At 40.8% G+C, this 23302-nt stretch overlaps 4 protein-coding genes across 10 annotated transcripts in view; 2 read left to right on the top strand and 2 right to left on the bottom strand.

Annotated features, from left to right (window-relative positions):
• The window catches only part of PMS1 (PMS1 homolog 1, mismatch repair system component), a 44064-nt gene extending 36502 nt beyond the window's left edge, over positions 1-7562 (bottom strand). For 2 of the 5 annotated variants that reach the window (XM_053947660.1, XM_053947662.1), the window contains exons 1-3: positions 7207-7356; positions 5119-5270; positions 1273-1455 (exon numbers count right to left, since the gene is read on the bottom strand). In XM_053947660.1, coding sequence (XP_053803635.1) covers positions 1273-1455; positions 5119-5250 — 315 coding nt within the window. In that variant the 5' untranslated portion in view covers positions 5251-5270; positions 7207-7356. Of the gene's footprint in view, positions 1-1272; positions 1456-5118; positions 5271-6916; positions 6959-7206; positions 7452-7490 lie in introns of those variants that run through there. The other 3 variants (XM_053947664.1, XM_053947663.1, XM_053947661.1) reach the window with 3 other exon arrangements.
• On the top strand, positions 7553-14119 carry ORMDL1 (ORMDL sphingolipid biosynthesis regulator 1). The gene is made up of 5 exons (XM_053947665.1): positions 7553-7649; positions 7891-7953; positions 9034-9214; positions 11555-11706; positions 12658-14119. Exons 3-5 carry the CDS (start codon positions 9041-9043, stop codon positions 12791-12793), a joined length of 462 nt encoding a protein of 153 aa, XP_053803640.1. The 5' UTR covers positions 7553-7649; positions 7891-7953; positions 9034-9040; the 3' UTR covers positions 12794-14119.
• Positions 14120-14493: 374 nt separating this feature from the next.
• On the top strand, positions 14494-19361 carry OSGEPL1 (O-sialoglycoprotein endopeptidase like 1). Of its 3 annotated transcripts, none has more exons than XM_053947499.1 (8): positions 14494-14767; positions 14920-15158; positions 15783-16170; positions 17073-17277; positions 17358-17506; positions 18044-18174; positions 18321-18392; positions 19224-19361. In XM_053947499.1, the coding sequence occupies exons 2-8, from the start codon at positions 14947-14949 to the stop codon at positions 19312-19314; spliced, it is 1248 nt and encodes a 415-aa protein (XP_053803474.1). In that variant the 5' UTR covers positions 14494-14767; positions 14920-14946; the 3' UTR covers positions 19315-19361. The 3 variants fall into 3 exon arrangements, with proteins under 3 accessions (XP_053803474.1, XP_053803472.1, XP_053803473.1); XM_053947497.1 differs by having other exon boundaries at positions 14909-15158; XM_053947498.1 differs by lacking the exon at positions 14494-14767 and having other exon boundaries at positions 14774-15158.
• A 246-nt stretch (positions 19362-19607) lies between these two features.
• On the bottom strand, positions 19608-23301 carry ASNSD1 (asparagine synthetase domain containing 1). Its single transcript, XM_053947496.1, has 3 exons — positions 21820-23301; positions 20777-20958; positions 19608-19932 (listed from the first exon to the last, which is right to left on the bottom strand). Exons 1-3 carry the CDS (start codon positions 23299-23301, stop codon positions 19671-19673), a joined length of 1926 nt encoding a protein of 641 aa, XP_053803471.1. The 3' UTR covers positions 19608-19670.
• Position 23302: the final 1 nt, after the last annotated feature.

The raw sequence follows: 23302 nt of genomic DNA, 5'->3' as shown, positions 1-23302 counted from the left end.
AGTCATGCCCCTGGAGAGAAAAACAATAGTTGATTAACTGGGAATTACAGTATTGCAGACCTACTTAAGGGCCAATAGGAACGTATCTTCAAACTGAAATTTCAGGGGGCTGTTTGGGTAGGCAGAACACAATTAATGCCAGGAGTGTTAATTAACGTAATTACTGATACAAGGAGTAATACTCATTAAAGCACTTCATACGTTCAGGCCACCTCCCATCTCTTATGAAACGTTCCATAGAGCTGATTAGAAGCTCTGAACAGATGGCAGTCTGCTCAGAGATGTCATTAGAAGGAACCAATGATGGACGTCTGTCATCATCTATCAAAACACCAACACTTTTGAAAGCATCTTTGGAAATCTCCATCCAAATACACAACCCACTCCTGCTTAGTGCAATGTGAATGCAGCCCAAGGTACCAAGGAGTGAAGCTGTAACATCATCTCTCCTGACCTCAACAGCTGATGGTTCCAACCAGACACAGGCATGGGTATCTTCCTGCATGATCTAATCCTCAGCAGACTTGCACCCAGAACTTGACCTTGGTGCAGCATGAATTCAGAATGGGAGAGCACAAGAGATCTGGCAGATGCTGTGCCTTTAGCAGCCTGAACACTTTTCAGATGGTTTTGAACAAACATATTTACTTTTAGCCAACAAGTTGTCCCAATGTCAGTACACTGCCAATCCTCTTAATACAAACACATGGCTCAGACTCAGATAGGTCAGGTAGCAGGTTCCTGTTTCCTCATAGGGACAAAGTTTGTGCAATTGCAGTCACATACATGTCAAAGAGCAATAAGGAGCCCAGCAAGATGACTGCTGATCACCTAGATAACAAGGCAGAAATCATTACTGGAATGGTGGCTATGTGGGCTATCAGTTCCCTAAAATTACTCCTCCTGGCCATCACCTGCTGCTCCTCTCTTGATTTACCTAATTTAAGTAGCAAAACCAGCCATACTCTTCGACATGATACTCCCAGACACAAAAGGAAAGAGAATACAACACGATCTGTTCTGTTACCTGTTCTGACTGAGCAAAATAAACAGAGCCCTGCTGTGACCTGTGTGACAGAAAGGCAGGACTGACACAAACAAGAAATTTGCATGACATGGCTTCTGGGGCTGGGAGAAAAGCAGCATACACAAGCATATCCCTGGCAAGTCACTAGAACATCTAAACTCTTTGCACAGAATAAAACGTTCATGATCACATACAGACAAGAAAAATCGTAACACAAAGTCTCCACATTTATTTCAAGTGCTCACTTCTGATATGCTGCAAATCGATCCCAAAGCTTCCCCACGGAAACCGTACGTTGTCAGCCTTTCAAGGTCCTCAGAAGAGCTGATTTTTGAGGTGTAGTGTTTAATTGCCATAACTGGAACATCATCAACCTTGATTCCACTGCCATTGTCTCTTACTTCTATTTTGCTAAACCCATAATTCTCCTAAAAAAAGAACAAAACACAAAGGAGCAGTAAAACAACCAAATTAATTAAGATGTAATTTTGAAGCAGCTAAGATTACAGCTTCTAACTATCCATACAGAAGTGGAAGCTTTGCCTGTTTGGAGGAACTGAGCAACCATTAAATGTTGCTGTTTAAGGAAAAAAGAAGAAAATTAAAAACACACCATGTTAGGATAACACTGATGGTTTCTCCAATTAAATAACATAATTCATCTCCTGTGATTTGGAAACAGCAAAACCTAAGCTTAAAAGGAGACCTATAGCTGGAAAGCTGAAGATTTTTTGCCTCTTTTCACCTCTTACCTACTTGGTATCAATTTTTTTGAAATCACTTGAATGCAGCTCTGCATCCATTAATTCAGAAGACCCTCACTTCACACCATGTGATTCCACTACATTTCCTAAGTTCTGTTTTCCAAGTTCAATACACAGAAGCTGAAATTCTAATGTGGGGCAAGGCATGAATTGTAAGGGTAATAAAAAAGCTTGTAAAGAGATACAGTATTTTACAAAAAGAAGTAAAGGTTCCTAGAGGCTCTTTTAAAACAGCCTTCAGGGAAGCAGAGTTCAATCTTTGTGATTTACCTTTACATACATGCAATGTATATTTTACTGAATTCCAGTTTAAATATGTCATTCCAGTAAGCACCAGCACAAATAGGGTAAAACTCTGAAACCTAGATATTTACGACAGCTAAATAAAAGATGAAATTTAGGTTCTGTAACGTCTCAAGCAAGTGCAGCAAAAAATTCTTCTTTCCAGCTACATTATAGTCTGCACAACTGAGCAGCACCCAGAGGAACCACAAGGCAGGAGGAGAAAGTAATCAGAGCTGCAGGATCACTAACTAAGCTTCTTTCACAGAAGCAAGACTGGCTCTTTGAAAAGATTATGATGCAACACACAAAAAATGTGCTGTGGTGTGTAATACATCTAGGTGACCTTAAAACTAGTTTTGCTTAGAAAGAATATCTTAAAACAGTGTCTGCCACCACTGATACTGGAAAGAGCATGTGATGGTTGATCACTGAAAGCAGGTTGATTAAACAGAACAAACTTTGCTGTCCTATCCGGGCCTGTCCTGAAAACAGTTATGAAAAGTTGTAATTTTTCAGAGTACTCACAAGGTTATTTCTTGAAGTAAAAAAAATGATGCAATCAAAAATGAAAGGTATCTGAAGAAACCATCTGCATTCACACGTAATCTGATTTAGGAAACATCAAAAGCCTCTGAGGTAGGCTCAGAACCACAATACACAAAAACCAACAGAAAAATGGGTACATTTCACTTTCTGTTGTAATGAATGGTGCAAAAGTTGTCTTCAGGTGAAAAAACAATGCTTTTGCTCATGTTTGAGTCAACCTCCTACTGGGCAGTAAAACCAAACTACGCAATACACCTCAACTGAGCACAAAAAACATGTAAGGAAATAGAGGCATGAAACTCCCGACTCTGCTGTTGTATGTGCTAATGAAAGGTTTGAGAATTTTACAATGAGCCCCTATTTTCCATTCTAATTTTTACTTTCTGATCAGTTAGTTGCTTAAGAAAAGTGAGATTTATCTCGAATCAAAATGTTACATAAATTATTCTCTATTTCTCTTCTTATCAATTTTTACTTGTGTATGTTTTATATAAATATTACAATGCTTAAACTTTCTATTTTGTAACACCTTCCTCCATGAGCTGAATCTTACCAAGGTTATGAACCCATGAAATGTTTCAGTTGCTCTGCCAGGTCACTGATGCCAATCAGTATGATTCAGCTTTGATGCACACTGCAAAGATGCCAAATAACATCACCTATGGTCAATCAAGACTGAAACAGCAGCCAAAGCTTCCCACTACAGTTCACTACTGCCATGACTCTTATCTGAGACCCATTCCATCCTCAGGTTAATTCCTGTCTGTCTGTCAAAAAGGAATTGTTATCTTTGTTCAGTCAAATTGGATAAACTATGCCCTCCTATTCCATCTGAAAAAGATTAAAATAATGAAAATGCTGCAGTTTCAGGCAAAACCCATCAAGCTGTAAAACGGAATTTCAAAGTTTCTCTTCTCTGCTATGCTTTTGAACTAATCCAGAATTAATATGGTCATTGACCTCTATTACATGGTCAGAGTTATTTTTATTTCCCATTAAAAAATCCCAGAAAAAAATCCATTGCTTTACAGTATTACTGTCTAGAGTTGTACAGAATGCAGGCTTTCTCTTCTCCTCTATTACCCACAGAAGAACAATCATCAAATTTCTGTTAATCGCTGACAACTTGCATAAAGCCAGGTTTGTCTGTTTGGAATGACAGTGTTTTGGATTGGGCTGGACTGACACAAGAATGCAAAAGTAGTGTAGATGACTCATGCACTGAAAAAGGTTAAAAATGCTCTTTTTAATTGATTTGGGACAAAGCTGGTTACTGTGCTGTGAAACCCACACTAGTTAGAGGGCTCTCTCCTCTGCAAGCTTTGTTCCAGCCATTCTGGAACACTCCAAAACCCTCCTGTTCACTTCTTGCAGTTACTGATCAGCTCCCAGGATCTGATCCCAATACCCTTTACCCCCACAACACTGTACACACTACTCACTTTGGAGTTACTCAAGAAGCAAGACACTCTGCAATCTAAATATTGAGAAGACAGAGATTATGAGAGACCACAGCAAAGACAGAACATCTTCAGCTCACTCAGAGCAGTAACAGACGTGTTTCTTGGCATCTAAAGGAAAGCATTCTCAGATTGAACAACTCTATAGACTCATTCAGAAAATATAGCTGACTTGGTCAAAGAAACAAGGAGAAACTGAATTGCCCTCCTAGATAAGAGCATTTGTCTAACACTTAATTCAAGAATATCCTATGCATTCACTGTTATTTGGAGAAAGGAAATTGGATACAATTCTGAATACATACATTTCTACAGGATATAGTAACACTTCTTTCTTACTAAGCAGGAGATACTGCAACTATACAGCTGCTGACAAAATACTGCAAAAGCAGAAATAGGACATCAAGAGGAGCTGACCAGTTACCCATTTTACCCAATTTGTTGGGGGAAAAAAAGCTCAAATTCTTTAATAAAAGTAGTATTTTCTATTGTCAGAAACTATCATTGAGTGACATGTCAACTTTTTTGAACAGCTTATAAAGTTAGACGTAGCCAGAGTTCACCATGCTAATTAGAGACAGGGTGGTGATTTGTATTACAAAAACATCTTTTGTTTTGAATGGCCATCAAGCTTTTCCATTGTCTCCATTTTCATCTTTCTTACAATACCCTTGTAATGAGAATTAAATATGTCAGCCTGACAGCACACCTAAGTCCACCATCTTTTAAAACAGGCTATTACTCAGAAAACATATAAATTTTAAGTAGGAAAAGAAAGATTAAGAAAGCTAACAATTTTTTCCCCATGATACACTCAGAAGCACAAATATGCCTTAGTGTTTCAGAGCAGGGCCTCAAAAACACAAATGGAAACTAATTTTGTACCATTTTTACTTGAGGTAAAAATAGATACATATAAATATATAATAACCATCACCATTCCCAAACCACAGTAGCCTAAAAAAACACATTTGCAGTGGAACAATTTTCTTTTCTTCTTATTCTATATACAATTCTTTCTGAGAGAAAGACTTACCAGTTTAATATCAATGCCTGTAGCACTGGCATCCAAGGAATTTTCTATCAGCTCCTTCACCACACTGACAACTGAAGTAATCACCTGAGAACTTGAAAGGAGCCGAATTGTCTCTCCAGGCAGCTGTTTCATGGTGGAAAGTTTCAGGGAAGCTGCACAGAAAAATAACAGAAAAAGAATGTAAAAGGAACACTACAATTACACATTTCTAAGAAACTGTTTCACAGGAACTCTGAAATGGAGAAAAACACAACATTATGGCTAGAAAGTGAAATTTTCAAGTTACAGTAGGACCCAGCTTCCTCTGCAGTCAACAGGTGTTGGGAGAGAAGTGGGGAGGCAACACACTGGTGCTGAGGAAAAGCCATATTCAATGGCAATGGGATCTACTGGCAAAAATGAAAACCAAACCCAAAACAGTTCTCTATTACAGTCTTGCCTCTCTGATCTGATGTACTGTGTGCCTTCAGGCAGGCCATTTTATTTCCATGTCACTCTGTCTCTCACTTGAAAATGAAGAAACCAGTGAAGATTTCTTTTTTTTTTATTATTATTATTGGAAATACAAAGGGTTATAAAATTCTTGCTATATTATAGAGACACTCTCCCATGAAGAGATTGTATACGGATCTGTGAATTTTAGCATGCATTTCTATTTAAGTACCTACATTGACACAAACAGCCAAGCCCCAGGAAATCTATTCTGCTGATCCTTGTAGCCTGCCACAAAAGAATTCAACCAGAGTTTTAAACGTATATGAGAGAGGCAGGGGAATGGTTCAGACAGGTTTCTTCTCTCCTCTGGTTTATGTATATAATGCTATTTACACTGAAAGGCAAACAATCCTGGCAGTGCTGACTTTCCCATTGATTCAGTCCAAGATATCTGCTGGCTTTCCTATTGATTCAGTCCAAGGTATCTGCTGAAGAACACAGAGTGCACACTCAGCACCCGTCCCAAGGATATGAGCACACATGGAGGAATGGAACAAACAGATTTCCTCCTGACACAGCCAGGTCCTGGTGAGGGATTGCAGCCAACACCCCTAAGCATCACAGCCCTGCAGGGTGTATGCAGCTGATACAACAATTACAGGACGTTTCTCTGCCTCAACATCCTTCTAAAGACAGCTACTCTTAAAACATAAAAGACTAAGTAAAAATGTGGTTACTTGGCGGGGGGCAGGGGGGAGAGGAAGTACAGTGTTATGAAGTACAAACACCACTAAAACTTTTCTAGGAACAGCTACAAAGGGGTTTTCTCTTTATTTTTGTTATTTGCATTGCAAAGGGAGTTTGCCTTTCAAATGTGGCAAAAGGATCCAATGAATCGCTTTTCCACCAACTGGAAAACAAGAGGAGCAGGAGAAAAGGTGCACTGCTGAAGATGAACTGATGTTAATATCATGTACACGTGTTCAGAGAGGCAGATTTTGAGGCATTCATGCACTGTACAGGACTCCTGTGTCAAGTGCTTCATGATTTACTCATGGGAGTAAATCAGAGGGGAGCTGGATGTCTCTCCATCAAAAGACACTAAGATACGGGAGGATCTTAAAGCAGAAACGCTGCAGAACTCAAAGACAAATTTTCTATGAGGTGTGACTGATGCAGGCAGTTTGGGAGAGGAATCAGCCCCTGGCCGTGTGTGGCGTCCCCTGCCTTGGACCCCAGCTGAGGGACGCAACGCTGGCCAAATCCCGGGAACACCTGTTGGGAGATAGAGAGGGACCTCTGGGACGTCCTACCCATGGCAAAGCATCCAAGCAATGATGCCTTATAGCTAAAAGACACGTACCTCAGCTCAAGCCACCTTACTACTGTAACTCTTCACGGAGTTAGATCTGTGCTCAGTGGGAAAGCACAGCATTTTCTGCGTGGGAGCCTCATCACTGACGTAATTCTTGGATCCCTCTACAGACATGTCCAACATGCCAACAACTGCGGTTCTACGCATCCTCAGCTAAACCGGGAATAAAATCTCCCTAAAGTTCACGGTTCCGGCCCCACAGCCGTCTGGAGCCACACCAAGAACCCCGCCCCCCCTCCGAGCACCGCCTTTCTCAGGGGCCCTCCCTCAGCACGCACTGAGGCATTTCTTCGGTTTACGAGACGAAAAAACGGGCGAAAAGCTGCAGATAAAGCCTGCGGGCCCTCCAGTTTACCCCGAACCACAGAGCCGTCCGCAGTTCCCGGTTCTCGCTGGGAGAGGCGGAGCGCCGTTCCCGCTCTGCGAGGCGCTCGCTGCTCCCCGGGGCCTGCCCGGCCTCTGCCCGGGGCCGCCCCGGCCCAGCCGCCCGCGGGAAGCGGCGCCCCGGCCTCGGCGAGGCGGCGGCGCTTCCCTCCCCGCTCCCGCCCCGCGGCTGCGCTACCTGCGCGCCCGCCCCGCGCCCGTGGGCGGTGCGGACGGCCCGGCCCGGCCCCTCCGCTCCCCTCCCGACCGGCCCTGCCCACGGGCACCGCGGGCTCTACCTGCGGCCGGCGGCCCACGCTCCGCTCCGGCTCCTCGGCGGCCGCGGGGCTGCGGAAAGGTGGGGCCGCGGCGGGGGGCGGAGGGATGGGCGGCCGGGGCCGCCTGCGCGCCGGGGCTGGGGAGAAGGCCACGGGCACGGCCGGCCTGGGGCGGCGGCGGGGCCGGGGCGGCGGAGCGGGGCCGGCAGGGGAGGGATGGCAGGGGAAACGCGGCGGTGCAGCGAGCTGCCCCTCTGATGGGGCTGGAATCGTGGGGTGGGATGGGAAGGGACGGTGGGTCACGTCCAGATGTCTGTCTAGGTACTGGCTCCGCGGGTGCTGCATCCCAGGGAGAGAGGAACAGCCTCGCGTCGCCCATCCCAGGTAATGTGTTCCCTGCAAGTGCACGGCTTGGAAGGCTTTGCGACAGGTACTGAGTAAGGTCGGCAGTGCCCCGCTTCGGGTTCAGGTTCAGCGTATCTATTTTTAGTCTACTGCTGTTCATATTGCAGAATACTCGGGTATTTTATATTTATTTTATATTCCATACATCACTAAGTAAGTGTCAGAAACAAACTTCCTACCGAAAGCAAGCTTGCTTTTGGTGGTTAAACAGTGCTTTTGTCTTCTGATTCAGATGATTGCTAAAAAAACCTCTTCATCCCGCTCCCATAAATGAATATCCATAGTCCCAGAGATCATGTGAGTTTGAAATAAGCAATAGTTTAGGGTTTTTTTTTTAATTATCATTACAAATTTTACTGCAATAGGATGAGAGTGGCATCATAGGTAAGTTCTGTCAATTTCCTGGATATATCAGTGTATTAAATTATCCTGTGTATCTCTGCATGTGTCTGTTGCTTCGAAAACTTTTGAACCTGTTCTCTAATTTCAGCCAGATTTAGAAGATGGAAATGTCTGTCTGGAAACTAATAGATGGGTAGGGAAGGAAATCTGCAGTTTGCTTCAAGAAAAAGAGGTGCAGATTACTCCTTCGTTATTCTTTCTAGAAGCAGGTGGCTGGGCAGTTGGTATATGCAGAATTCTTCACTAACCATTACATGAACAAGAAAGAGGAGGAAGATTGTCTGATGTGGGAAGTGGGTATTATCATGGATGGAGAAACAATTCAGAGGATAAAAGTTACTAGCTTGGTTTCTTACAGCTTTGCAACTGTAGTTTCTGATATCACAGCTTACTATTTTTTTTAAATGTCCTTTCTGTAGCAGGCTTGTGAGTTTTATTTGTTTGGACTTGTTTTAAACAAGCAGTTCCCAACTGTTCCTTTGTACTGATTTCTCTATAAATCATAGCTTGAAGATCTTGAGTTACATCCTGCTTTATGCACTGTGTTCTCTCCAGACCTGCTTCTTTAAAGGAGCTTTTTCCCACATTTGAAAATTGCATATGTTAACTACTCCTCTGTAACAGTAGTCTCAGTCTTCAAACAGATCTGTTTTATAGGGTAAAAATGAACGTAGGAGTTGCCCACAGCGAGGTAAATCCAAACACTCGAGTGATGAACAGCCGTGGAATGTGGCTGACATACGCGCTGGGAGTCGGCATGCTGCACATTGTCCTGCTCAGCATTCCCTTCTTTAGTGTCCCTGTCGCCTGGACTTTAACAAACGTCATTCACAACCTGGTGAGTACCCTCTCTTGGAATAGAATTTGAATAGTGGTTGTTCATAAATATTTATTTTCAGTAGCAAGGGAAGAGGAAAGTAGCCAGTCTGTATGGACAATGAAATCTTGCTATCCAACCACCTCTCCTTGGCCTATCCACAAAGGATTGGCTGTTTTGGGGAGGAGGAGTGATACATGGCCACTTGCAGTTTAAGCATGAAAGACATGAAATATTCTTCACGTAGTTATGTATTCCTTTAAATGGCATTTAATTGGGCTGGAAGGTTGCAGTCATAAAATCATCATACCAACTAACTTTCGCAGTGTTCTGTATATTATTAGAGAGCTGTGCTGAATCCATAAACTATCACGACATATCTACTAATTTTTCCACATAAATCTGTTAGTATCCTAAAATCTTTAAATTTAGCAGCCTACCTATTTTCTTTAAGAGAAATGCTTGTATTGTGTTTTTCTAGTTTTGATTTCTGGCCAAGCTACATAACTCAGAATGACTTCAGCATACGATGTTGTCACTGTACAAGACATTAGAGAAATCTTGATTGAAAGCAGTGGGAAAAACTGAACTACTTTGAACTACTTTGACCCCAGCCCTGAAACCATTTGTTATTCAGAGGGTTGTGACTTGCATGATGACTTTTGTGTGCAAAAGATTTTGTGAGCTGCTTTCTGCTCATCTCCCCATGCTATCATTTTCCTGTGACCACTTAAAGTAGTGCAGCTATCTATATTGGTCCTGCCATGCTTAGAGAAAGGAGGGCCATAACCCAGCAATTTAGATCATACTTGAGGTTTGCTAGCTCACCTTTCTAACATTACCAGCAAAGAAGACTTGACAAAAAGATAGCTTCTTCCTTATTTAGGAAAATGATAGTTCACTGATGATGGGTAATATCCTCTTGAATGTAAAGTTTTAATTCTTGTTTGAGCTTTTTGATTTTGTAGATAGATTTAAAACTACTGGTGGAATTGTAACTGTCATTAGAGCCTTTTGTGTGTTATCTCTGACAGCGTCAGACATGTCTGACTTCAGAAGATGTTGGCAGAGACAAGTATTACTAAATATCTCCCACATGCCTTACTGAACTCATTGCAAGTAGCTGTAATGACAACAGGAATGAGAGCATGCACTGACACGTAGTTTTGTAGTGGAACACTAGAAGATGAGTATAAATTGCACTGTTGGATATTTCAGAATTTAAATGGCCCTTCTTTTGGAAACAAATCCTCAAATGGTTTGACAAAAAAAAAAAAAAAATCTTGGATTTCCATTAATGGAAAACTCTTAGCTAACCTTGAAAGCACTTTTGATTGTTCTTTCTGCAAGTACCACTGGGAAGTAAAATGTGAAGTAAGCATTTGGATCTGTCCTAAAAGTGTCTTTATGGTTATTAAAATAGACACTGGGAACATCATGAATCAAAAAATTAATTAAACAAATCAATTGTCCTAGGTTCACAGGGTTCTGATCTGGAGGCTGTTCCAAAAAAAGGTTGAAGGAGACATGAAATGATTTGTTGAGATTTCACCTCTATTATAAGAATTTGGAAGAAATCTGATTTTTTTTTTTCTGATATAAATCTTTCTATTAAAACTTTTGTATGTGCATAAGAAAGAGAAAGAAATCTTTGATATTGTCTCATGGAGACTCTTCCTTGGAGATGGTGTGCTCTCTTTGATAGGAAACAAGTGTTTTTTAAAACTGGAAGAGGGTATACTCCCCTGTTTGAAACCAAGAGGCCCAAATTGGGCTTTCAGAACAAACCATACATGGCATGTTCCCATCAAACAGGAACAGTCACAAGGAAAGTCCAGCATGTTTAAGGAGAAGCAGCAAAAAGGTGGACAGATGGTATTCAGCAGAATGCTTAGTCAGTTTCTAAGGATTTGAAGCTGGTAAGGGTCTGAGAAAGATTTCAGGAGTTGGTGTGATATTGTCAGTGTTTGTAGGTAGATTTTTTTGCTTTATGCACACTCTACTACTCATCACTCTGTTAACACTAGGAAAGTGGTGATACAAATCAGCACTTGTTACAGTGCTTGTTAAAATTCTGTTGAATTCAAGGAACTTTACCCTACTAGTGTAGAAGGTAAGGGAATGGACTGGATGTCACACAGACTTGGGCTTTAATTCTGACTCTGCACAGTCTCAGGCAAATCACTTCTTGTGTCTTCCTTCCTCTTCAGTAATTTGTTATTACAGGCTAGCAGCTCTTCTGGGTAAGAATTTACTCACTCTTTTTTTTTTATTTTTAATTTTATAATGCATTGAACAATGTAACAATTATTTAAAAATATTACTAAAAGTGCCTCTGTATTCACTTTTTATTTTCCCCAGGGAATGTATGTGTTTTTGCATGCAGTAAAGGGAACTCCTTTTGAAACACCTGATCAGGGCAAAGCTAGGCTACTGACACACTGGGAACAACTGGATTATGGAGTACAATTCACATCTTCAAGGAAGTTCTTCACAATCTCTCCTATAATTCTGTGAGTTCAAAACTGTGTTATAGATCAATTGACACATGAAGTCATGATTTCAAAAGCTGCAACATAATGGGTTGCAATTTACAGTCTAAAAGCATTTTCTGTCTTTTTTTCTTGTTTGTTTGTTTCTACATCACAGCTGTAGGGAGTATTTATTTACAGGGTATGTAACCAACAGTCTTTCTTCTGCTTTTGACACTCCACATACTGAAGTCAAAGTTTGTAAACAGTTATTAATGGGGCAGGTTTTAAAGATTAGAAATGTTGGGAGGAAAACTTACTGTTAACTCTTGAATTTTTTTAAGAGATTGTGAATTCATAAATATTGAAAATCTAACCTAATTGCTTTTGTGGCAGCATTTATTAACCATTTTGCAACTTGTGAGCTAGAAATGAGTCAGTCATCAGTGAATGGGATCTGGTGTCAGTTTTGCTTTGTACATACTGTTTTCTATTTACACTATTCAAATGATGTAGGAATTCTAGACACTGGTCTCTGTTGACAAAAGTGTGGTTGTGTAACTAAGAAAAATCAGATACATACTTAATATTCGACTCTGAAAGTCTTTCTGTTTGTCCCTGAAGAAAATTTAGACATCCACTTATATGGCAGAGTGAGAGGGGAGGGAAGATCCTGCATGATGTTTAGAAAGTCGTCTCATGAAGGACAGAAACTGGGAAAATATCTATAACTCCTCAAGGTGGGGAGAAGTGCTGGAAGAAAACAGTAGACTAAGAGTTCCTTTTTAGCACCTTGAGAGGTCTGGGAAGAAGAGACTTAGACCATAATTTTGCTGTAGATACTCTAGAACCTCAGGTGAGATACTTAATACAGATACAGATGCTAACCAATAAAATCTTGCTAATCACTAAAGCACTTTTTTCAACTATGCTTTTTGTATGTGTTTTAGACAAGGCTGCAATCAGCTAAGCTTGCATCCTTTTCTCCTGCAGGTACTTCCTGACGAGTTTCTATACAAAGTATGATCCCACACATTTTATCCTCAACACAGCCTCTCTCCTGACCGTGCTTATCCCCAAGCTGCCACAGTTGCATGGGGTTCGAATCTTTGGCATCAATAAATACTAAGCAGAAGGTTCAACACTGGCTGCCCCTGACATGGCTACTGCTGCTCCCCGGGTGAAGGAAACGAGTAGTCTGCTGTGCTGAGTATCTCATCGTAGCTGGGAGAGATGCTTTTACGCCTGAGATACGATTCCTGCTTCCTGCAGCATTGTCTGGGATGAAAATCGACTTTGTAAGAAGATGCCTTCAGATACTTGAATGTGGATTGGAAATGTGTAGAAGAAAGATTTTCATGGAGAACTGGGCAGGCCCAGCTCTAAAGCCTAATCCCCATTAAGACTGTACGTGTGGCTGATGCAAGTGGCTTGTAAGGAAGGTTCAAGTAACAGCTGAAATGGAGAGCAGAGTTTCACAAGTACCCATCATCCATAATGCAGGTGGTAACTTTGCATATAAATCCAGAATCCTTGATGCCAAGGACTGGTGAGGCCACATTCTTAGATTAAGAGAAATTAGGTAGTTTCTGCTGTAATGGATTGTAAGTGGTTGTGCTTGTTTTTGCATTGTAAAAGTCTGTCCCACAGTAAGTACTGTGGCAGCGAGCATAAATTGATGGTGTAATTCCTGCCTTCTCTGTTCTTGGGATTTTTAAAATTTTTTTTTGGTCATAATAACTGAACAAAGTCCTTAACTGCCAGCTCAGGGGAGTTCCACATCAACTCAAGAGCTCAGTTTGTGTATGTTTTTACAAGTTGCCACTGTTCTGTTCATTTCATTTTGCTTACCAGGATCCTGACTTTTCTATGTGTAAGTGCGACATCCTGAAAAATTGCAATTTCTTTTTAGGTGTGAATTTTTGACTATTTTCTCTGATACTCACTGATGGATTATTTTTCAGCAGCTGAGAGACCTGTGAGGTGGTGGGGAAAGGCTTGCTGCTGTTGTAGGAGAAGGTGCTCTGTTACAGAGCAAGTGTCTGAACACGTAAGGGAAGCTGTGTAGGTTGTAAGCTAGAATAGAAGTTGAACTAGAAGTAGGTGAGTAGGCAAATCACATGGACTAACTATGCTTTTGCAGAACAAGGTATAGATAACTTGCATGTCTTGGAAATGTGGAGGAATGCTGTGTTTTAGGGGTACTGTGTAGTTTGGGGTAATCTTTTATATTATCAGCTCTGGAATTAGAGTGAAGGAGGTACATCTACTGCTCTGAGCACTTATTTCTCTGTCGTGGAAAAAGGATGAATTCTGAAGTCTGCTGTGTGTCTGCCAGCCCAAACCAGCTCAGATTTAATGGAAGACTCCATTTAAGACTTGATTTACATTTTGGTTGCAGTGGCAGCCAGTGAGCTGGAAAAAAAAAAATTAAAAATATCAAAAGACAAGCCTACAGTGGTGTACTTATCTTTTTTTTTTCTACAGCAATTTTCTGGCTATTTACTTTATCGATAAAGATGCTGTTAAAAAAAGGGCAACGAGTTACGAATTTTTTTTAGCAAATTATGGGAAATAATTAGTCCTGTCTATTGCTTGCACAGAAAGCGGTAACTGGCTGATTTTTAAATAATGGCCATCACAAGGCTGTGGTGTCCGGGGGCCGGGGTGCCTGCGGGTGGCTGGACAAAGCGCTTGGCTGCGGAGGAATCCCTCTCTCGGCCGCTCTCCGCACGGCGGCTGCGCCGGCGCGCAGCACCGCCCGCGTTCCCGGCGGGGCGGAGCCGGGCCCGGGACGGGGCGGGCGAGGGGCGGGGGTGCTGATAGATCGCCACACGGAGACGACGCGAGTGCGCCGCGACGCGGGCGGGACCGGGCCCGGGGCTTCCGGCCGCCGCTCCCCCTGGCCGGGGCCGGAGGATCCGCGGCGGTGGGGCCGAGCCCTTGACCCGGCAGAGCGGCCGGACTTGCCCTGCCCTGCCCGCACGGCTGCGCTCACCCGCGGGCTCCTGCTGCGGGCCACGGGCGGGCTGTGACCTCCCTTAGGGCTGCAAGAGGCAGCGCCAGCAAGCGTAGTGAGGAACTCTCTTCACACGTAATTCAGGTAAAACAAGACGTTACCTCCCAGCTGTTTTTTCTTAGGGTCTTAAATGTCGTGTGTGGCCATTCATGACTTTAAAAGCTCTTCAGAAAACCAGAGCAGAACGTGTGCTTGAAAACCCTCCACTACTAATAAACTATACAGTTCTCTTCTAGACATAACCACCAGGTAGATTATAAACAATGAACAGCATTGCCAAAAGCGTTTTGCAGTCAGTGAAGCACGGGCGAGCTGCGTGGCTGAGGAACAGCTCTGCTCACTCTGGACAGCAGCGTTTTCACAGGCTGGTTTTGGGAATAGAGACGAGCTGTGACGACACCGGTGCTGCTGTGGTGGATGAAGCTGGCTGTGTTCTGGGAGAAGCACTGCACTGTCAGAAGGAAGTTCATTTACAGTAAGAACAGACTTCTCTCAAGGCTTCTGCCTTAATAATGATTTTACTGTTATTGTTACTTATAATATCATCCATATAAAAATCGTCCCTGCCCCATAAATCTCAGTACGTGGTGGGTAGGTGTGAAGATGCATCACTTTGGCCTCAACACATACTGCCTGAGATAGTACTAAGGGGGAGGAAATAAATGCCATGAATTTAACAAGTTTCCTCCAGTGTTTTCTTTCAAAGAGAGATAGATTGCTCCTTTAGCTTGAATAAAAGATGAAATAATTGCTACTGTTAAAATCACCAAATGTCTTGACTTTTTAAAGGAAAAATTAGTCAAATATAAGCATTGGTTGTTAAGAACATGAGCTGACAAGTGAGGGGTTGTGAATATTAAGTTACATTATTTTGGAACAGTTGAGATACATTTTAAAAGCATCTGTACCAAAAAAGGGCAAGTTACATCCTTTTCTGGCCTTCCACTGATAATTATGCTCCCTTCTGTGCCCTTGACACTAAACAAGGCATTTGAAAATGCACTAAGGAAACAGACAGGATACAAGATTAAGAGGTGCCTTAAAACTATTTTTATGGCATTCTATCTGTTATAAACTACCAATTCCTTGGTTTTACTAGATCAGGAGGAATAATTCCCGTGGTTGCACAGCAGCTTCACAGAGAAAACATCGACCAAGTGGTTCAAGAGGCCCTTTGTGCCAGCGGCGTTTCTGTGGCCGACCTTGCGGCTGTGGCGACCACAGTGAAACCGGGGCTCGCTCTGAGCCTGGGCGTGGGGCTGCAGTACAGCCAGAGCTTGGTCAGCAGGCACCAGAAGCCCTTCATCCCCATCCATCACATGGAGGCTCACGCACTGACCATCAGGCTCACACATCACCTAGAATTTCCCTTCTTAGTTCTCCTAATCTCTGGAGGCCACTGTCTCTTGGCAGTAGCACAAGGAGTTTCAGATTTCCTCCTGCTTGGACAGTCCATCGACATTGCACCGGGTGACATGCTGGATAAGGTAATATCTCCTTTCCTTACCTTTCCTTAGTTGTTCTCTTCTTTTTATTGCATTTATACTACATAATGATAGTAATATCATTAGCCTGAGGACAGCAATTCAATTCAATACAAGTTTTATGTAACTTTTTTTCTATTTTAAAATGCCATAGATTTAAGATATGAAAGACTGTTAAAAATGTACACAAAACATCAATTGTAATGTATGTACATCAATTATATTTTAGCAAATAGGCAACATAACCAAAACTGGTCTTGGATGTTTCATTGACACTGATTATACAAAGAAGTTGTATTAATTAGAGAATATTTACAGAGGTATTTTATAGAGGTATTATTATGCTGACAGGTTTAAAACAATGCATGTTAAAACATTTCTTACTAATTTTAGTTTTTAGAGTTTGAAAAGCATGGTTTGGCCTTCAGAATCTTAAGTTTTTTGGGTCCCGGAGTACAGCCTGTAAAATTGGTCACTTATGGCTTTGTTCTCAGCACTGTTTTCAAACAGTATTTGTGCATATTAATTAAAAATTGGGGGAGTGCATGGAATCATAAAGGGGATTTTCAAAAGTTGGAACCAGCTTTGTTCCTGTGTATCTGGTAATACAGTATGGCAGACCGTGTGTGTTTCCCATAGCCTAAAAACGGAGTAATTAATATTTCCTGCAAAATCCGTTGAGCCTTATGTTTGCCCAGATTATCCTAGAATTGCATTTCTAAATACTCCAAGAAAAAAAAAAATATCCTGCTGGGCTGATGTTATCTCTTACCCATACCATGCCCTGTTTGTAATTTCACATTGGATTGGATGTTTTGGTGCCACGTTTTACTCCATGGACTACAGTACAGTGATGCCGTTCCAGGAGGAACTGATTCCAAGTCTGTTGTTTGTCATCTCCTTAGGTGGCACGAAGATTGTCTCTAAGAAAGCACCCAGAGTGCCACAGCATGGCTGGGGGGAAGGCCATAGAGCACTTGGCTCAGACTGGGAACCAGGAACTGTTCACCTTCCGACTGCCCATGCAGCAGTATCGGAACTGCGACTTCTCTTTTTCTGGACTTCAAAACCTTGTCAATAATGCCATTGAACAGAAAGAAAAAGAAGAAGGTATTTTTAGGCAGTCAGATGCAAACTGAGCTTTTGATGACCTACACTCAGGAACTCCCTTTGATGATATACTTTTATAGGTATTCAGGAAGGTGAGATCTTGTCCTGTGTTAAGGATGTTGCTGCTGCCGTACAGCACACAGTGGCTTTTCATATCATCCAGAGGACGTATCGAGCCATGCTCTTCTGCATCAAAAACAGCATATTACCATCAAAAAATGCCACTTTGGTGGGTATACTTCTTTTTTCCTTTTCATATCTGACTCTATAACATCATTTGAAGATGCAGATGCCTTGTACTTTCTACCTTTGACATATGAGGAAGATCTCAGTATGTATTATATTGTTAAAATACCAACAATATTGAAGTAACGGTCATATAAATGTTTAGCTGGGTTTTAAACTAGAGAGAGATTTTCTTATAATCTAATCTAACCTCCCATAACAACCTGACCTTGTGCTCCCCAATACTTGATGGCTGTTCTAGTTACAGTAGAACCATAGACTAGTTTAGCTTGGAAAGGACCTTAAAGATCATCCAGTTCCAATGGGCCTTTCAATTAGACTGACATGCTTCAAGAATGTCTTTTTGCATAATAAGCTCACTTAGCGTACTCTTTTCTAGTATGTTTTAATCTTAAATGCAGCATTTATTGTTGTCTTTAGAACTTCAACTGATAACTGTTTTCTAAACATGATGCTGGTTGTGTATGACCCAGAACTACTTTTGAGTTAATGCCTTTTTTTCTTTTTGAAATGCTGTCAGGTTGTATCAGGAGGAGTTGCAAGTAATCAGTATATCCGAAAAGTTCTACAGAATCTGGCAGATGCAAATGACTTTGCTTTACTGTGTCCTCCTCCAAGACTCTGCACTGATAATGGTGTTATGATTGCATGGTAAGAGTTGTTTCTCTTTGAACAACATTACAGGAGCACATGCGAAGTTGACATGAGAGTCAAGAAGCTCTTTTTGTGCTGACTGGATGATGTGCTCGTAGGCAGAGTTGTGACGAACGTTTTTATGTAATTGCTTTGTTGCTCAGGAATGGCATTGAAAGGTTACGTGCAGGGCTGGGGGTCCTACACAGTACTGCTGGCATCCGCTACGAGCCAAGGTAAGTGGCTGGTCATTCCCAGTCTCTGTCCTCACTGCTCACTGGGGGCAGTGAGAGGGGAAGAGGTCACATGAAAAATTTTAAATAAATTTTAAAAGTTACTTTCCAAGGCAGTTTTAAATACAAATGATTGTGGCTGGCATTTATGTTCCTTTTGGCTCAGAAACTTAATTTATCATACATCATAACAGTTCTATGTGTTTTCCTGCTATGATTGTGTAGGTGTTAGGCTTAAGGCCAAACAAAATGTGGATGTCTCAAAAGTACCTGCTGGTCTTAAACTTTAGATTTCTTTCAATTTTTTTTCCCTTTTCATTTTCAGAAAAACAGACTTGGATGGTCTCAATACAAAAAAAAGTATTACAGTTTTCCCATGAAAAATTATAAAATACTCTAATTAAAAATAATTTGTATATATTTCAGTGAATAAAAAACTAAGTTTTACTTGCTGTAGACAATGCATTATGTAAGATTATCATAGGAGATACCTGTGAATCTCTAGTGTTTTGCATTCATCAGCAAGACATAAAATGAATTATCAACTAAAATCAGAATCTAAATAAAACAACAGCCCCAGAGATAGCTTTGAAATCACAACTGTTTCTAGAGTTTGGAATGGCTACAAATGCAAATATTTCCTCATTGTAAAGATGTTTCCACATACAGCTTTAGATAGGCTATTTTAATGGTCACAGTCTTAGAAGTGCAGGGAATGTACCAAAATACTTTGACTCTCGTGCTAATTGTAAAAAAGGTCTGTGAAGCTGTACATCTGTGTGATATGGCAATGATGATGTTAATTTTTAACAAATACATAATTTTATTTTCTAGAGCTCCCCTGGGAATTGATATTTCAAGAAGAGTTGAAGAAGATTCCATCAAGGTGCCAAAATTAAAAGAGATACGATGGTTGGCATCTTAAAAAGTAACTTAATAAAATAAATGCAACTATATATAGTTCAATGAAAACTGTTTCAATGCTGTTATGTTTAGGAACAATACTTGGATTACAAGTGTTGAAAATCATTGTCAGAGAAACAAATGCTGTGTTGCTATCACCAAAGTAATTCCAGTTACTATTCCAAATTAAGCATTCTCAGTATTAAAACAAAAAACTTAAAAGCGCATGTTGCATTCATAGGGAGTTCCTTGAACATGTACAACTCTGATTATTAATAATTATGCCCAAGTGTGTAAAAAATCCTAGACCAAACATTCTAAGAAATCTTGATTTACTGATTTTGCATGTAGAATAAATGCAAAATCTGAGATACAGCTCTATAATTCATCTACTGAAAGTAACTTCAGCCTGCTGCATGTGTCAGATGCTTTTTCACTGTTGCTCTCTAGTTTTGCAATCCGAGATCCAAACTGTACTGCCCTTTTTGGCAAAACAGTTGAGGCTGTCAGGCCCAGCTCCTTGGCTGCAAGGCGCAGAATCAGTTTCTCGCCAATTCCTCGAGGTAGAGTCAAATCGGCTTTTTCTGAGACAGGCAGAGAATTGAGGAATGAGACAACATCTTCATCAAGAAAAGGAAACCTGGAAGAGAGATTTACGTGGGGAAACACCCTTTAAAAATTCCATAGGAATAATCTTGGTTTTCCCCTTTCCCACATGCAAAGACCATGTGAAACTACACTGTAACTTTGAAGCAAAAAGATTTACACAACAAATGCTGGTATCATTCTGAATTTCAGGCACTCATACCTAATCAAGTGCATGGTTAAGAGCACTGCACCTGTTCTTGTGCTGAACTGAAAATGTGCAACTAAGAACAGATTTGGAAGAACAGGTGCACAAAGATGACATGGGAAAACCTTTCATGTACCTGAGTGGCATCTGCTCCTGGACAACACCTAAGGAATTTTTTTCAAGTTGATGGTAGCATGGAGGAGGTAAACACAACTAAAATGATTCTTCAACTCTTCAGACTTAACAGCCAGGAAATGTGGTGGATATTGACTATGCCTTTACTGCATGGATAGGAATACACAGCTCTTGTTACACTATCATTCTCCAGAGAATGATAGGACCTCCAGAGTCCACACCAGAACACTTCAGAGTTGTTCAAAAGACTGTTCAGCTTAAAATGATAAAACCAGCTAGAATTTGCCTATTTCAACATCTGTTGCTTCTTCTTAAAACTTTTAGATGGAAATCAAGTTGCTAAATTTCCTTAAGTAAACTCTTCCACAATATACTACAGACCACTTTTTTTAAACAACAAAACCAAAAACTGCACAACACAATACACATTAAGAAAACTGCAGCAGAACTAGAGACAATAAAACACACAGAAATTTCAATTAATATTTTGTTAGGGGTGTTAAAAACTGCATCTAACCAGCAAAACCAGTTTTGCTCCATGTTAAAACAGTAATACCTGGCTTCTTTTCCGTGATCACCGATGATCCTGTCATCTCTACCAAGATTTCGAGAAGAAATGCGACCTAACTCCATTTCAAGTTCTTTATTAAGACCCTCTAAGCCATCTTTTCTGAAGCAAACACGATGCCGAGAATAGCCAGCAAGCTGCTCATCTGCTCCAATTCCCGTAAGCACAACCTGAGGAAACAGAATATAAGAAATCTTATTATCTATGCAAGTTAATATGTAACAGACTTGAAATGTTTAACTACGTCTTAAGGAGAAAAATTTTAATACACATCTTCTAAAAACATTACCTATCAGAATGGGCTGTGCCTTACACATTTACAAAACCTGGAACAATTCCCAGTAAAGTCACTGGTAACTCGAATTAGGTTAATGATCAGACCTTAAAGTACACACAAATATTGCTAGTGGAGCAAGGGAAAAACATCAAAATAATGCTGTATGTATCACAAACACACTAGTGTATTTAAAGAATGTCTTAGTTTCTATGATAATAAACAGCATTTGTTAAACGCAAGGCTTTAAAAATTATTGCCAAAGAATATGTCATATGTTGTAGTTACCTGAATGTACACCCAGAGTACTATTCATTTACCAGCTACTGGGTTAGTAACAACTACATTACACAAAGTAAAAATGGCTTACACTGCTCTGTAAGTACAGTAAAATGTTTTATCAAGAGAAAAAACACTATTACTGTGCCTTCAACAGCTGAAATGAAACAGTTCCTTCTTCCCTACACAAACCATCAGAAAAAAAGAAGTGAGGAATCAAAAATTATAGATAGTGGTTATTTTTTTTCTGCACATATTATTGCATATCCAAGTTCACTGAAAAGCCATTACATGACAAAAGAACTGAACATGATTTTTAACTCTAGAACTACACAAATATTGTAATTGTAGAATATTTTACATTCTGACACTGAATTTCAGAATAGCAAAGATCACAGCTGATTTCTGAATCAATAAAACTGTTTTTATATTCAGAAGTCAAACATAAGGCAGAGAACAAAACAAAACAAAATAGTACCTTTGCAGGACTTTTATATGGTTTCAGTTCTCCTTGGTTACTAATGAAACCCTCTCCTCTAGAAGCAAACCAAATTGCACAGCCAATACTGTCATCCAAGACCGTATCCAGTGGATAGATTAAGTAATTAATACGCCGTTTTCTCATTTTTTTCAATTCCTCTAGTGTAACATTAATTTCCACAAAGTTCCAGGTTCTTGAAGGGTTAATGGCTTCTAATTCCTTCAGTCCTGCCCTACCAGTGATTCTGTCAGGAACATCAAAGCAAGATAAATGAGTAGCAGTGTCAGCATCAAGATCTTGACAACTTTCTTGAGGACAAAGCAAATCAAGCTGTACTTCATGGCCGGTATGTCTTTTAGTGGTACCCCTGTGCTTAGCTTGCTCTTTCATCATGAAAGCTACATTAAGAAGATCAATTGGCTCTTCCAGAGGCACGTGTTTATCAGCCAGGGCTGCAATAACCATAGAATCAATGCCACCAGAAAAGAGCACTGCAATATGTGCTTTCTTATGAGACGTGCTTGGAACTTCTCTTGTAATCTGATCTGGATCTCTAAAGAGACATAGGACTCGTCTCTTGACTGCTTCATTTAAAACATCAATAAATTGACAGGCTAATTTTTTCTTGTGTTCCTCTGCAAGAAATTCTTGGAGGGTTTCTACAGAAACCACACAGTTAATGTTGCTAAAATTAGAGCCTGGACATGCACCTGAAGCTTTAGAAACTGTTTTATTTAAGGGGATAACTGGTGCTCTAAGACACAGCTTTGATTCATTCACCACGAGACGTACGTGGTTTGGCAAGTCTTTTGACACTTGGTCAAGAACATTAATGCATGTTTCTTCTACTGCTTTCTCTTTGCAGCTGTACTTCCATGGAAACAATGTTAAAGACAAAGATTTAGTTGCTGCACAAGCTTTGAGATCAATTTTGAAAATTCCAGATGCTGGGACTTCTTGCCATTGATTGCCTGATTCAGAACAGCCACTTACAGATGTGAGACAGAAAGCGCTGTCAACCTCATTACAGAATTGCCAAAGCAGACTACGACGACCAAAGTAATCTCTGCCAAACCATAAACTGTGTCTGGGTGCTTCATAATAAATAAAAGACCAGGGACCCTGAAGTGATGAGAAGAGTGACAGAATGTCCTTTTCACTGCTGCATAAAGCCAGATGATGAAACATTACTTCAGTGTCATTTTCAAGATCTCCTACATGCACTCCACTGAAAATTTCTCCATTCCAAAGAAAAACATTGTTATTGGCATCTTCCCGAGGCTGAGGGGTCACCAGTCCCCTCAAGTGAAGTACATGGCCTGAAAACAGACATTCATAGGAGAGATCAGACACAGTTTTTATCAACTGTTGACTAGTGTCTGGTCCTCTTCTTCTTAAATGGCAGAGGATGTCTTCACTGAGAAAATCACGAATCACATGCCGGCTGCACAAGGTAACAACACAGCAAATACCACACATT

Source organism: Vidua chalybeata, chromosome 7 (assembly GCF_026979565.1).
Source record: "Vidua chalybeata isolate OUT-0048 chromosome 7, bVidCha1 merged haplotype, whole genome shotgun sequence".
Classification (NCBI taxonomy): domain Eukaryota; kingdom Metazoa; phylum Chordata; class Aves; order Passeriformes; family Viduidae; genus Vidua; species Vidua chalybeata.
This window is presented reverse-complemented; position numbering and strand designations above follow the sequence as displayed.